Below are 14,049 nucleotides of genomic sequence, written 5' to 3' on the forward strand. Positions count from 1 at the left end.
ATATTATTTTTATGAGAAAAAAAAATTTAAATTTTTTGTAAGGGCATTTTTCACTTTACATTTTTATTATTTTCCAGGTAACCTAAAAGTAAACCATATAATACCGGCATTTTTTAACAGGAAATTTAAACCATTTTAGAACTTTTAGTTATATACTTAGCTATGTATGTATATGCTCCTACACTATAACCAAGGTCTGCTTTGCAGGACATCTTGGCCTTTTTGTGGTTGACACTTATTTTTGTTGGTTTGGTTGGTTGTTGCTTTTTGATTTTTTTTTGTTCCGTGTTTTTTTTTTATTATTATTATTTGGGGGGGCATGTTTGATTTTTTTTTAAGGTGTTCATGTTACTTATATTAAGCAATAGTAAATCGTATTTGGGGGAGACACTGTGCAGATTTCTGTGAATGTTGTTGTTAACACTGGCTATCCTACTCACTGTTACTGGAACTCACTGGACAAAATTCATTCTTAGTGTAATGATCTCATATTTATTCAACCTTACAGTAAGAATGACATTACATGCAAGAGCTGTTTGATGCATTTCATTTACTAAGCGTCATACACCTGAGACTTAAAAAGAGAACTATGAACAAGAAGGTTCATATGCAAAGTTAATCCAATAGGAAAGCATAAAATAGAGATGGTTGCTTGTGTGAAACTATGAGAAACATTCTTTTAAAAAACTCAATAAAGCCATGTGGTGCTAGTGTCATGATGTACTCTTTTTTTCTTTTTAAGTAATTTCTAAAGCATCAAAAAGGGAGTGTAAACATCAAATAGTCACCATATTTGAACATAATGTTCTATTTGAGGAAGAAGACTGTTTGGAAGGGGTGGGACACACTGGGACACATTGACTCCACAGGGAAAGGACATCTCAATGGATTGTCTGACTGCTTGACCTGGTAAAGTGAGCTTTCAGCAGAGGTCATCAGAATTGTAAGACTGAAGCCCAGAGCAAAAGCAACAACTGCAAATGAAGAGGGTTTGGGAGGGAGATGGCTTCCAAGCAGATGTTCACATCACTGCACTGAAGTCAGCATATTCTGAAGCTTTCCTTCAACCTCCATATAAAAGCTGTAAGGCTAATTTTCACTTGCAGGATTGCATCCTCTTACAGACCTCTTCCATTGAAGTCCATTGCAATTTTGCCCTTGGTTTTTATGAGAATGAGACTGAGGCCCTTGTCCCACAGTAGAGTAACACATAGGGAAAACTGTGATTTAAAACCTTCACCAAGTTCAGTACATAGTGGTATACAGTTGTAGATTTATCAACAGTCTTTAGTGCCATAGAAATGAATGTAACTGATGAAATCTCCAAGACAGTGACTGACTTTTCTTTTCTGCAGAAAATAAAATTTAAAAATATTTAACATAGCAGGCGTTCTCTTTCTCAACAAAGAAAACATTTGTTGCCCATATCCACTTTCCATTTATTCAAATATTTTTAAAGTCTGGTACAATCTTAACATCGCACCTTTATGGTCTTGCATTTTACACATCTATTTGTACCCATGTGCACTTATACAGCCTAACATGAGGAGCTAAAGAACTTATTTAGAAATGAATGAAATATATCATTGTAAGGCATTTCACTGGTGTAACTGGATGTGTTTTCTCATATAAGAAATTGAATACTGAGTGAATCCAGAGAAATTTTCCCACCTCAATAGAAAATGAAGTGCAATGGATAGAATATACCTCATTGTGATTTCCATTCTCTTTTGCACCACATTTTTATAGTATAAATTCACCTGAAGCGTTTTTGCAAAGATTCTCTTGCTCTGTATACTCTCATAACATTTTTTTCTTTCTTTTCTTTTCTGTATACTTACTTATCCTTACATTTTGATTTTTGACATGGAAAGACACACTGATTACACTATGTAGAAGCTTCTTTTAGGAAAGATGAACCTTGGCTTCTCCATAAAAAAATAAAAAAAATAAAAAAAAAAATCTGAAAAATCACAGAAGATGTCTGTAAGTCAGCAGAAAATATAATTCAAATATAAGTCTTCAGAGCAAATTCTCAACTCCGTGACCTGTCTTAGTCTGTACACTTGCCTCATTAAGAAGTCACATGCTAAAAGAAATACACAGTAAAATATTTTGGTTTTGCATAACAGCAGAAAATAACATGCTGGGTCAGGCCTGAAAATATATATCATTTAGTCTTTTGTATTTAAGGAAATTAAGTGTTGGTGCTAAGAAAAATATGTATTAGCAGGTAGGTGCCTAATAGATATAAGACCAGCTAACTCATTCTAGAAATTAAAAATCTAAAACCTGTAGAAAATTAATCAATATCATGGAGCTTATATACATGATCCTGAGCTGGTAACACAAGGATGCTCTAAGGAAAGAACCTTTCATTTCATGATGTTACACCTTCTTATAGAAATCCAAATTTCAAAAGAATATATGCACTGCCAAAAGATTGTTCTGCTTGTTGTCAAAGGATTACAAACTTTTAAAATGACACCTTCCATGTTCACTCAACTTTATTTTCAAATATTAAGAATAGAGTCCTTAAAAACTGGCTGAAATAGTCAGATCTCTACAATTTGACATAATTAAGATTATTTGGGAGGCAGTATTTCTTCTAAGGTTCTGTTTTCAATCCTCTTTACTCTCCAGTGACACACTGAAAAGATCAATCGTTCTATGGGAAGATAGTGCATAAAATACTGCAGACATTAAATCCTCCCTAAAAATTCAGATGTATTTTTTAGGTCTATGCATTTTATTCCGCAGCTAAATGATTAAGACACATTGGGGTCTAATCTGAAAACATGTTTAAAATCTGGAGCTATGTCAGACTGCTGTCTGCGTTTGCAAAAGGATTAGCAATTTGTGACTCGTGTCAAAATATCTGGCCTGAAGTGGCAGAAATAATACATTTCCCTGATTTAATGCATGTGAAATTCTCTGGCAACAGGGAAAAAAAAATATCAAAAAACCAAAACCACCCCACATAGAGAAATCACAGGCATTTATCTTTAGCAGCTCAGAATGTTTTAAACAGAAGGGATTGAACTGCTCAGAATTTTAGATGGCACGCCTTTGCATGACCATAAACTGGACACATAAACTCATTAATGTCCAATGGCATAGAATAGGACCTTTAGAAAAATAAATTATGATTATACTACACTGGAGTGGTAGTAGGCATGAAAGTTCCAGGAACTACATACAGGACCTCTAGAATTAAATTGTTTGAATAGCTGTATATGGAGATACATAATGACCAGATGAAAGTGGAGCTAAAGAAAGCACAAAATTTTTATACAAAATTGAAGGAATTTCTGTGGAGAATTGCATAGTCTTTACACAGAGCTTCCCTAGCTAAGACTTTCATTTTTTCTTGATACTGACAGGCTAAACTTGTGTTGAGATTGTGAAGTTCATATCAGAACAAATACCAAATAAAAGTCCTTTCATCTAATGATTGCTATCATAAGAACTGGGGACTAAGGTTGTGAACAAAATAAAAGTAAAATTAAAAAAAAGGATACAACTTTATGGTTTGAGTCTAGGCTTTGATGATGGATGGAACAACAGATGTACTAGGTATGGAGAGGACAACAGCAACATTCAGCTGAGAGTGGATTTCAGAAAGCAAGCAGATACCCTGGGGAAATTCTGTCTATCCCTGTAGCATGGAGCCTTAGATAGCCAACAGTCCTGTTGCAGAGCTTCAACAGGCTATGCCAAAGTGGGCCATTCTGGAAGAAAGGGCAGAGGAGTGGATCCACTGCCTGTTGACAGCACATATGAACTGCAACTAGTACTTCTTTTTAGTCCACTTGTCAATGTAGAGTAATTCTCCTGGATAGATCTCAGTCAAATAAGAATAATTACAGTCATAAATTGTAGAGGAATTATACAATACCAAAGATGCATTTTATAAATCCTGTCATTGTTCAGATTTTGCTGCTTTAAATTATGATAACACCTTATTGAACAGTACCTCCACTGCTCAAACGCTTCCATAGACTGCATCAGGTGTCCTCACTTAGAACAATGCTTTCTCTCAGAAATAAGGGTGACAAAATCTAAAAGTTATTATGATGAGATCTGAAATATTTTACCCAACCCCATCAAATTACCACACAGGTGGAGTATTTCTTTTTCCTTGGAGTACTAGTATTATTTCTCTGTATTGATTCATTCTCTCCTAACCATCTGTGTTTAATATTGAAAAGGGAAGGTCTAATATGATGGAAAATTCATTTCATATGGCTGATCAGTTCACATTCTCTACCAATCTGCCAAATTTAACTTAAACTTCATGTATGGACATATTTAGACAGTATTCAAAAGTAATGAATGTCACTCACCTCATTTTATGGATGGAGAGTACTGTCAAACAAACCTGTTGTCTGTTGAAATGTGTAAGAGTGACAGATAAGAACAACTGTGCTGATACAGAATACTTGGACTTCTTCAGGGCATTTGGCTTAGTACATAGCTATTTGATGAAAAAACTTGAGCACTGCAGAATTATATGACATAAATCTAAATTACTGACTGATCATAGTATAGTTGTTATAAGGTATGCACTGGTGAATCCTGCTTTACAGAAGGTTTCCCTACATTTTGTTTTTGATAGAAAGATGATTTTTTTTTTTTATTTAGTAGTGATTTAAACAATCGTATGATTTCTTCCTAGTGAAGTTTACAAAAGACTGAGGAAACATAAATAATGAAAGGGTTAATGAGGGCTCTGGCTTATGGAATGCTCTGAATATTGATTTAAAGGTCAGAAGCTAACAACGTTGATTTTAATACAACTGTGTCCAAAGCATATCTTGGAATAGGGAATACAATTTGTATGTGAAGAGCATCAGAATGCTCTAGAGGGTGAAAAGTTCAAATCCTTGTTCAGACTACTTTCATGTATTAGACTGAGGTGCCTCATTTAGGATATTGGACATCCCAGGTGCCTTGTTACAGCTGACAGTGACAGGCATCTCTAGAAATCTCTTCATTGACCTTGTCATAAGAGACTGCTAATTAGGTGCCTCAAATAAATGTCTAAACTGGGATAATTTTGTGCCCCTGAGAAGAACTTTGGGTCAAGTGTGAAATGCTAGAAAGATGTTTCTCATTTTGATACTGTGCCAAGAGCTCAGCACTTGAGTCTATGAAAAGAGGAAGCTCAGAGTTAGGGAAGTGATCTTGCTTGTATACACACCATCAAATACCATGGTTCTAGTGTGTGCACTTCCAGAACATATGAAAGTAGTGCAGCGAGTTCACAGGAAGGACACAAATATGATTGAGGAATCCTTGTGATAGGAGGTTTAAGGAGCTATGTTTATACACTTTATCAAAAAAGTGAAGAGGTGGCTTGATCTTTGCATAGGTGCTAACGTGAAAAAGATGTGCAAAGATAAGAGGAGACTTTTCAACCTTGCTAACAAAAGCATATTATGATTAAATGACAGGAATTTGAAGTTAGATAAATTTCACCTTAAATGAGTGCCTTTTTTTTGAAACATTGAACATTATTAAGTATTAGAACAGCTTACCAGAGAAATAATAGTGTTACTGTTATCTGGATTCTTTGAAATATCCCTGAAACAGTTTGAAGTCAATACCTAGGAGAAATTATCCATGCAGTGTGTGGCTGACCACATAAAATGTTCTGATGGTCCCTTCTAGCCTTTGTTTCTATTTGAGCAATACACATTATTCCTTCCCTAGCAAAGCATGGGAAGAACAGAATTGGTATTTCTTCATTATCCTTACTTAGCTTAATGTAAACAGCTTTTCACTAAGGTAATTATTATAGCCAACACGGCTATAATATGATGAACTTTAATTTCTCACATAACCATATGCATTGTTTCAGAAGTAACTTTTCCACCCTGTTTCACAAGAAAATGTTTGACCTTTTCTTTTTCTTTTCCTTACTGCAACACAGCATCTTTGTTGTATACAGTGAGCACAGGGGTAATCTTCACTTAATTAATGTATACTATAAGCTTACGTACCATTTTAATCTCTCTTGAAATATTTGCATATTTAACTCTCAAATCCTGAAATACTCAAATCTAACTGAAATTTGTGCTTTTGGATGTTTTGATGGAATTTGACAGCCTGTGATGTAGGGATTCAGACTAGATGATGTAATGGACCCCCTGGTAAAATATTCTATGACACTGTGTTGCTTATTTGGCAGCACTCCATATATATGAGCACTTGACATTGATCATCACATCACCCATCACACATCACTCATCTCAATGACTAGTTTCACATGAAGTATAGATGCAGAAGACTACAGTAAATAAGCAATTTCATAGTATTTAGGATTGGACATTCAATCCCATAAATATAGTGAGTTGAAAAACCTGAAAAGATTTAGTGGATGGTATTCTAACTGGTGGTTTTTTATTTGTGCAGAGGGACACTGTGTCTCTGAGCAAATATTTTCTAGGCAAGAATTTGTCACACATTCTGTCTAATGAAGGAGTGACCGACACCCACTTCAGTTTGGTCAGTGAAATCAGATGTTCGTCCTCTTTAATCCTCTGCAGACTGAGAGTGGAGATGAAGTAATAGGAAAAAAACTTGGAGAGGGAGTAACTGGGCAGGTCACTGTTTGCTTTGATTATAAAAATATGTCAGAAACAATATCCTAAAATAATAGATATATATATGCATACAATTTGTTTCTTAACAAAAAGCTGAAAGAATGATGACATTACCAAACACTAGTCAAGAGTATAAGAATTATGTCATGTAAAATTTAAACTGAGGTATGACTGGAACATTTTCTCTTATCTTCCATGTCAGTTCAATTTCAGTCTGTTAAAGCAAGGGCTTAGGAAGTCATATTGCCTACATTTGTTTGGTGTAGGGAGGTGAATTGAGGTGCTGGAGTAGATCCAGACAAGGACAACAAAGCTGGTGAAGGGTCTGGAGAATAAGTCTTATGAGAAATGGCTTCGGGAACTAGGCTTGTTTAGTCTGCAGAAGAGAAGGCTCAAGGAGGACCTTACTGCCCTCTACAACTACCTGGAAAGGAGGTTGTAGTGAGGTGGGGGTTGATCTCGTCTCCCAAGTAACAAGTGGTAGAACAAGAAGTAACAGCCTCAAGCTGTGCCAGGGAATTTTTAGACTGGATATTAGGAACAATTTCTTCACAGAGAGGGTGATCAGGCATTGGAACAGGCTGCCCAGGGCAGTGGTTAAATCACCATCCCTGGAAGTGTTCAAAAACCATGTAGATTTTTTTTATATGATTTAGTGGTGGTCTTGGCAGCCTGGGGTGACGGTTGATAATCTCTTCAGCTGTGTTTGGTGGGACTTCCATGTGGGCTTGTTAAAGGTGCTTTATGAGTTAGTTAATCATAGAAGCACAGAATCATAGAATGGTTTAGGTTGGTAGGGACCATAAAGATCATCTTGTTCCAAGCCCCCTGCCACGGGGAGGGACACCTTCCACCAGCCCAGGTTGCTCAAAGTCCCATCCAAGCTGGCTTTGAACATTTCTATGGATGGGACGTCCACTTTTTTGGCAACCTGTTCTTGTGTCTTACCACCCTCACAGTAAAAAATTTCTTCCTAATATCTAATCTAAATCTACCCTCTTTCAGTTTAAGCCATTCTCCCCCATGGTGCAGTTTGGATTATTGGAATGTCCTTGGAGTACCCCTAAAACCTGTTGCTCTGCTGAATAGAAAACGCATTAAGATAAAATCATTGTCTGACTGCAGATATCTCATCCAATTTATTTAAGGATAATCATCATTCATGTAACATATTTTGATCTATAGAACAGTAGTGGAGTAATAGCAGATACATGTGGAGAAACAGACTGAGACAGTATGCACTTATTCAAGTACTCATCTTCTACTGCCAGAACTGGGTTTATATACAGGCAAATGGAAAAAAACAGATCCAGATACTTCCCCCCACCCTGCCTTTTGTTGGCATCAAGGCTAACAGGAGGGACAAATGTCAATTTGGTAAGAATGGGAGCAGAGTAAATTTTTTTTCTGCATTTTTCTTCATCTTCTATATTTGGTTTGAAAACTTATCTCAGATTTTTTCTCACAAAATGTGTAAGAAGGCTTCATGTTCAATTCATCATGGGAAACTTCGGGTGGAGGCTCTCTGACTCTTGCTTCCTTCTGAAAAAATTCGTTTATTTCAATGACATGAACCTTCTTTCATTTCTGGATGACAGACAAGTAGAAATTGGAGGAGCCCAACTTTTTCTGACCTGAATGAACTTTTGACATTTGAAAGCATTTCATGAAGTCAGTGCTAATGAACTCACTTACTGGCTGGCAATTAACTTGGTTTTTTGGGCAAGATTTTGACATATATTCTTTTACAAACACCAATAGTTGTTCTGTCTGCAAAATCAGCACTCTTATTTTCCCAATTTGTAATTTATTTCTAAATGACATAAAAAACATGGAGTAATTGATGAAATGTTTAAACTTGCAGAAGCAACATTCATTAGAGTCAAAGTAATTAGAAAGGGAGAAAAAAATAAAAAAACTGCATGTTGCTGTCAGTGACTATACTTGAATATTTTTAGAATTGTAATATCTGGCAACAGCTGTACAAAACTGAATGGCCTGGAACTCCGAAGCAATTCAGTTAAACCAGTATTACAATAGAATGACTGCAGTAAAACATTATATATTTAATCTTTCAAATTCACATATAGTATATCATAGAATTTATAAATTAATTGATTTAGAAAAACATTTAGTTAGATTCTGGTGGTACAAAACAAGTTTGAAGTAGAATTAAATAAATGCTATATTTATTGCTTCTTGGTTTTTCTTTCTTAATTTGTCAACATATTCAAATATAATTATTTCTATTAAGACAAAATACATAGTATCATTAAATTTTTATAAAACATGAAAAGCATGAAAGAACCATTTCAACATACAGAAGGTATCACAGTACGATTTGATTGTGAAAGATTTTAAGGCTCATTTCAGTTAATACATAATGAGATTAATATTTTCTAGGAGACTGGCTAGGAGAATGGACTTTTTTACTGTGATTTTCTTTTTTGAGAAAGATAGATTCTGTTTTTCAGTAAGTTCCAAAGATTAATGATCTGCCAATGAGACAATCAAATTCTACCTGTTGTTGATACAAATATATCTTTTTGGCTCAGCGTTCTGCAAGGCACAGCTCAAACCTGGTTTTGATAAGAATGTATGAATCTGTAGCTCCTTCTCATAAGTTGTATTGCAACTCACAAAAACATGCTGAATACTGTATCAGTATACCACACAGTATGATCAAAGTCATAGCTTTGGGATATTGCTACCGTTCAAAGGAAAAAATGTTAACGCTTTGGTTTCTTAACATATGGCTATTCAGAAGTGAATGACCTTACATGAACTTTTGTTGCAAGCCAGCAACGAAATGAATTTTCCTGCAACATAGGACTAGACAGCACCAAGATCAGAAGTCTCAAGTGGATGTTTTGTTCCAACACATTGTTTCTCTTTGGCCTGTTCTGTAAGCTGGAAAAGGTTGTAGAAAAATATAATCCTGCTATTCTATCATGTTCTTAAATGCCGATATCTCTAATTTCTATGTATATGCAATTTGTAAGTTAAGAACTCTGCAGTGTTTACAGACAGGGTGCATCTTCCCTTCTCCATCAGCTCAGGAAGCATTAAGAAATTTATAGTTAAGGTACCTGACCACAGTATATCATCTGTGTTGATATTGTTGATTCATAGTTCAATATGGAAGAATGGATCTAGCTTCATATGTGGCATTAACTATGTATCTACATACATAGAAGTCTGCTATAAGGAGTCCTTTTTTGCCTCCTACACTATGTACCGCAACACATATGTAAAGTGTCATTGTTTAAATGTATATAAGCTTCAAATACACCTGGTGCTACTTAAAGACATTCTGTTCAGAAGCAAGTTAATTTGCTGATCAAAGATATATTTTAATTATACTGAAATTTAATATATTTAATAAAAAAAATCAACAATATCTAAAAAACTTGACTTTCAGCCAGCTGCATACTGTGAACTGCATTTAACTGCATATAACTGCATATTATAAACCAGCATTTGCCCTTCAAATTAAAAGTACGAGGTTTACTAATTTTTAAATAAAGGTGTTTGGGTTCTGTTTAGAAATTGAATAATGTCGTTACATTTTTAAGACTGTTTCATTTGTTACTCTCCCTTCTATGACAGTCAGACAGTGAGAAAGAAGTCAGAGAGCTGAAGTGGAAGAAATGGGAGACAGTAATTGGAAGTTATTGAATCAGGATACTCTGACTAGAGAGATCAGCAAAGAGAGACTGAACTGCAGTTTTGTGAGGAAGGATCTTGTCCCTTCAACTCCTTCAGTTACAGGATGTTCTTATCAGTCAAAGAAAGCAAGATTACAATTTGCTTACTCAGTCACATGCCATGTGTTATTTTTAACCTATCATACACATGGCACCTGTCTTTTTTAATCCAGATAGTCAGCTTTTCAGATAATGGAAACTAATATAGCTACTTACTAGTGTAGCAAACATATTTCCTGTTGGTCTACGCAAATACAAAAAAAGGTAATTTTCCCATGACTGGAGTGTGGGTAAAATTTTAGAACCTCAGTTTCACAAGGGAGAATGATAAACAAAAAGAAAGGAAGGGAAGAATGTGAAACATAAAGGGGCTATCATGGCCCACACATTCTTATGTATGCATCTTGTTTCTCATTTTTTGGTTGTTTGGTTTCTGTTTTTATTAGCCTGTTGCTTATGCTTTCTTAAATAGTTTTCATAAATATACAGGCATTGTTTTCTTCAAACTGTACCGGGAAGCCTGACAGGAAGTTTATGAGAGGAGCGAAGAAGATATGAAGTTCCCATATTTTAAAAATTGCTTAATATTTATTTTTTTCCCCAGTTTCAGAAGACAGTGTTTCTGCAAACCAAATGATTTCAAATGTGTTATACTGAGTTCTTAACTTCTGAGATGATTCTTATTTTGACAGCAGTTGGAGGTGCACAGTATTGATTGGATCCTTGGAGGCTGTTTCTGGTGATGTGATTCTAGTTTAGTTTGCCAAAGGGATGCATCTTTACTCAGAAAAGCTGATTACAAAAACCGAAAAAACACTAAAACCACTAAATTTATTAAATTAAATAACTTGGTTGATTTATATAAGTACATTTTAAGAAGAACAATATCTGCAATTATAGTTTATTCTAGCCAAGTACTTATTTTAAGTCATCTCCAGCCCCTGTCCTCTGTTTTCTTGTTCTTGTGACTAATAGACCAATAAACAATACTGTATGGGACAAGTCTGAATTTTAGCTGCTCTAACTCCTTAGCTACAAAACTGTCAGTTAAATGTGGAGCAGAACAATTAAGGAAAGATGTTAAGAGACAGAACAAAACAAGTTTGGGTTGGAGAGCTTAAGCTGAAATTTGTGAAAAAAAGAATTAGGGGAAACCCATCATAAACTGATAAAGTAAGTAATTTTGATGTTTAATGACTCAGAAAGAAAAAAAATAACATAATTCAAAATTTAGCTTTAATCTTTTAAGATACAGGAAAGTTTTTCCAATTTATCCTAGTTCAGCTGCACAAAACATTAAACACAGTTCATGCTCACATCAACTATTTATAATGTAGCTTAATTCTGCACTTAATGTTCTTCTCTGTGGTACTATTTCACTCAGCTACAAGCGTCAGTAAGGAGCTGACGTGCTTACTATGCATGATCAATACCAAGAAGCTGAAATTAACAAAGAATTATTAAAGTATGCCACCTCCCATCAAATTAATATGAATATACGGCATCTTCAGTGTGTGCTCACAGCCCAGAAAGCAAACCATATTCTGGGCTGCATCAAAGGAATAATGACAGCAGGTTGAAGGAGGTGATCCTGTCCCTCTCTTCTGCTTTTGTGAGACCCCACTTGAAGTATTGTGTGCAGTTCTGGTGTCCTCAACATGAAAAGGACATGGAACTGTTGGAACAAGTCTAGAAGAGGGCCACGAGGATGATCAGGGGACTGGAGCACCTCCTGTATGAGGATAGACTGAGAAAGTTGGGGCTGGAGAAGAGAAGGCTGCGTGGAGATCTCATAGCAGCCTTCCAGTATCTGAAGGGGGCCTATAAGGATGCTGGGGAGGAACTATTCATTAGAGATTGTAGTGACAGGACAAGGGATAATGGGTTAAAACTTAAACAGGGGAAGGTCAGATTAGATAAAAAGAAGTTCTTTACTGCGAGGGTGGTGAGACAGTGGAACAGACTGTCCAAAGAATGATGAATGCTCCACCCCTGACAGTGTTCAAGGCCCAGTTGGACAGGGTCTTGGGCAAGTGTGAGGTTTTCCTGCCATGTCAGGGGGGTTCAGTTAGGTGATCTTAAGGTCCTTTCCAAACCAAATCGTTCTATGCCTGTGTATTCTGTTACACGGTGCATCATTTAACGGAAAACAAAACAAAACACCCCCCAAAATACAGATTTAGCTAAAACCAGCCAAAATATTTAATATTTGTTGATGAAAATTGCTGTATCAGCTTACTTAATAAAACTCTAAGATGAAAATAACTCTGAGTTCTTTGCATAATTACCCTAAATATACATTCAAGCATTATTCAGTTCCTCTAGTCACAAACTGAATTTTAGACCAGCATTACATTTCATCAGAGAAAATATTTCTTATATGGTTTGTAAGGGAACTCTGAGAGCTTAAATTTAAATATTTATTTTTAATCATAGAAAAAATTCTGGTGGAATCCAGACCCAAAAAGTTACTATAGTAAAATATATTTCTTACCTCTGATGGATGTCCAGCTCTAATAAAAACACAGAGAGGATCAAAAGCTCCTGTTCCACAAGCCAGAAGATGTGTTCTGTTATATCGGTGAAGGACACGGACGTAATTTGCACATTCATCCTTGTTTATAAAAAAAAAATAGGAAAATATCAGTATTATAACAAAATTATATTTTTAATATCTTAGGTGACCTTAGATGATATTTTGCATATCAAACCTTTCTACTCTGTTAAATATAATATGTTAGTTTTCCCACTTTGTGCTAATACCTCAGTGCCACCAATTTCATGGATGAATAACTTTGACTTGAAAAAAGCAAGTTTAAAGCAGTGGTTTGTCACAATTCATTTTGGACGCTTAACCAGTTAGGAGTTATTAATGTATAAAACATGCTTCTGTGCTTCTTTAATCTCAAAGGTATTCTGCAAATCCAAATATTTATTTTACTAAGCATTATTAGATGCACTAGACATTAGACTCAGAGCATGAGATGAGAATAGCCAGCAAATAGCTTCTCTCTCAAGTTAAACAAACATTAGGTCAAGAGAAATAACACTAAATAACACAAAAAATAGACTACTGCACCATTAATTTCTTGTATAATTAATTGCTAATAATTTATTATTTTTTTTAATATTGTATAGCCTCATGCTTTATCTTTTCTCAATGTTCAAACCTTTCTTTGAAGAAAAAATTATTCATTTCTTCCCCAGGGCAATGCTCTGGAACTCATTAGTGTATTTGCAGCTTCATAGATATTACAATTAAAAAATTTTCAAACATGCCTTTGAGATGTGGGGTCATTATCCTTCCTGTGCTCAACTAGAAATGGAGAGAGAGAGAGATAAAAGTATCCATTGATTTTTGGACTGCTGGGACTTGGTTTTACAGAGTGTGCAACATTTTGCAATGATTTCTATGTTTGGAGCAAAATTCCTGTTCATTTCCATTTGTTGCTCCATTCATTTCTGCAACTCAGACCCTGGGTTTTAAGACAGTTGCATCAAGTTTAAGAAGATAATTATAATCGTATTAATCTTAGCTAATTTTAGCTATTTTAAAGTTTAGACATGTAATTTATGGTATTTTCCTAGTCTTTTTCAGTAGTTAACACAAAAGGCCAGACATCCCCAGAAGGAAGTTAATTCTATCATCTTAAAACAAATGCATAAAACAGAGTGAAGGAATTTCCGCCTTGAAAATTTCCTGTCCTTTGCTGATAACTACGTTGGTTTCCCGA

General features: G+C 35.2%; 1 protein-coding gene across 1 annotated transcript in view; it reads right to left on the reverse strand.

The window, feature by feature from the left end:
* The window catches only part of SEMA3E (semaphorin 3E), a 137,953-nt gene that overhangs the window by 42,319 nt on the left and 81,585 nt on the right, over nucleotides 1–14,049 (reverse strand). The window contains exon 4 of the mRNA XM_057422510.1: nucleotides 12,810–12,929. Within this exon, the coding sequence (XP_057278493.1) occupies nucleotides 12,810–12,929 (120 nt within the window). The remainder of the gene's footprint in view (nucleotides 1–12,809; nucleotides 12,930–14,049) is intronic.

The sequence above is a fragment of the Pezoporus wallicus genome, unplaced genomic scaffold, assembly GCF_028554395.1.
Source record: "Pezoporus wallicus isolate ANWC-B61680 ecotype Strahan unplaced genomic scaffold, APGP_CSIRO_Pwel_v1 contig_3058, whole genome shotgun sequence".
NCBI lineage: Eukaryota > Metazoa > Chordata > Aves > Psittaciformes > Psittacidae > Pezoporus > Pezoporus wallicus.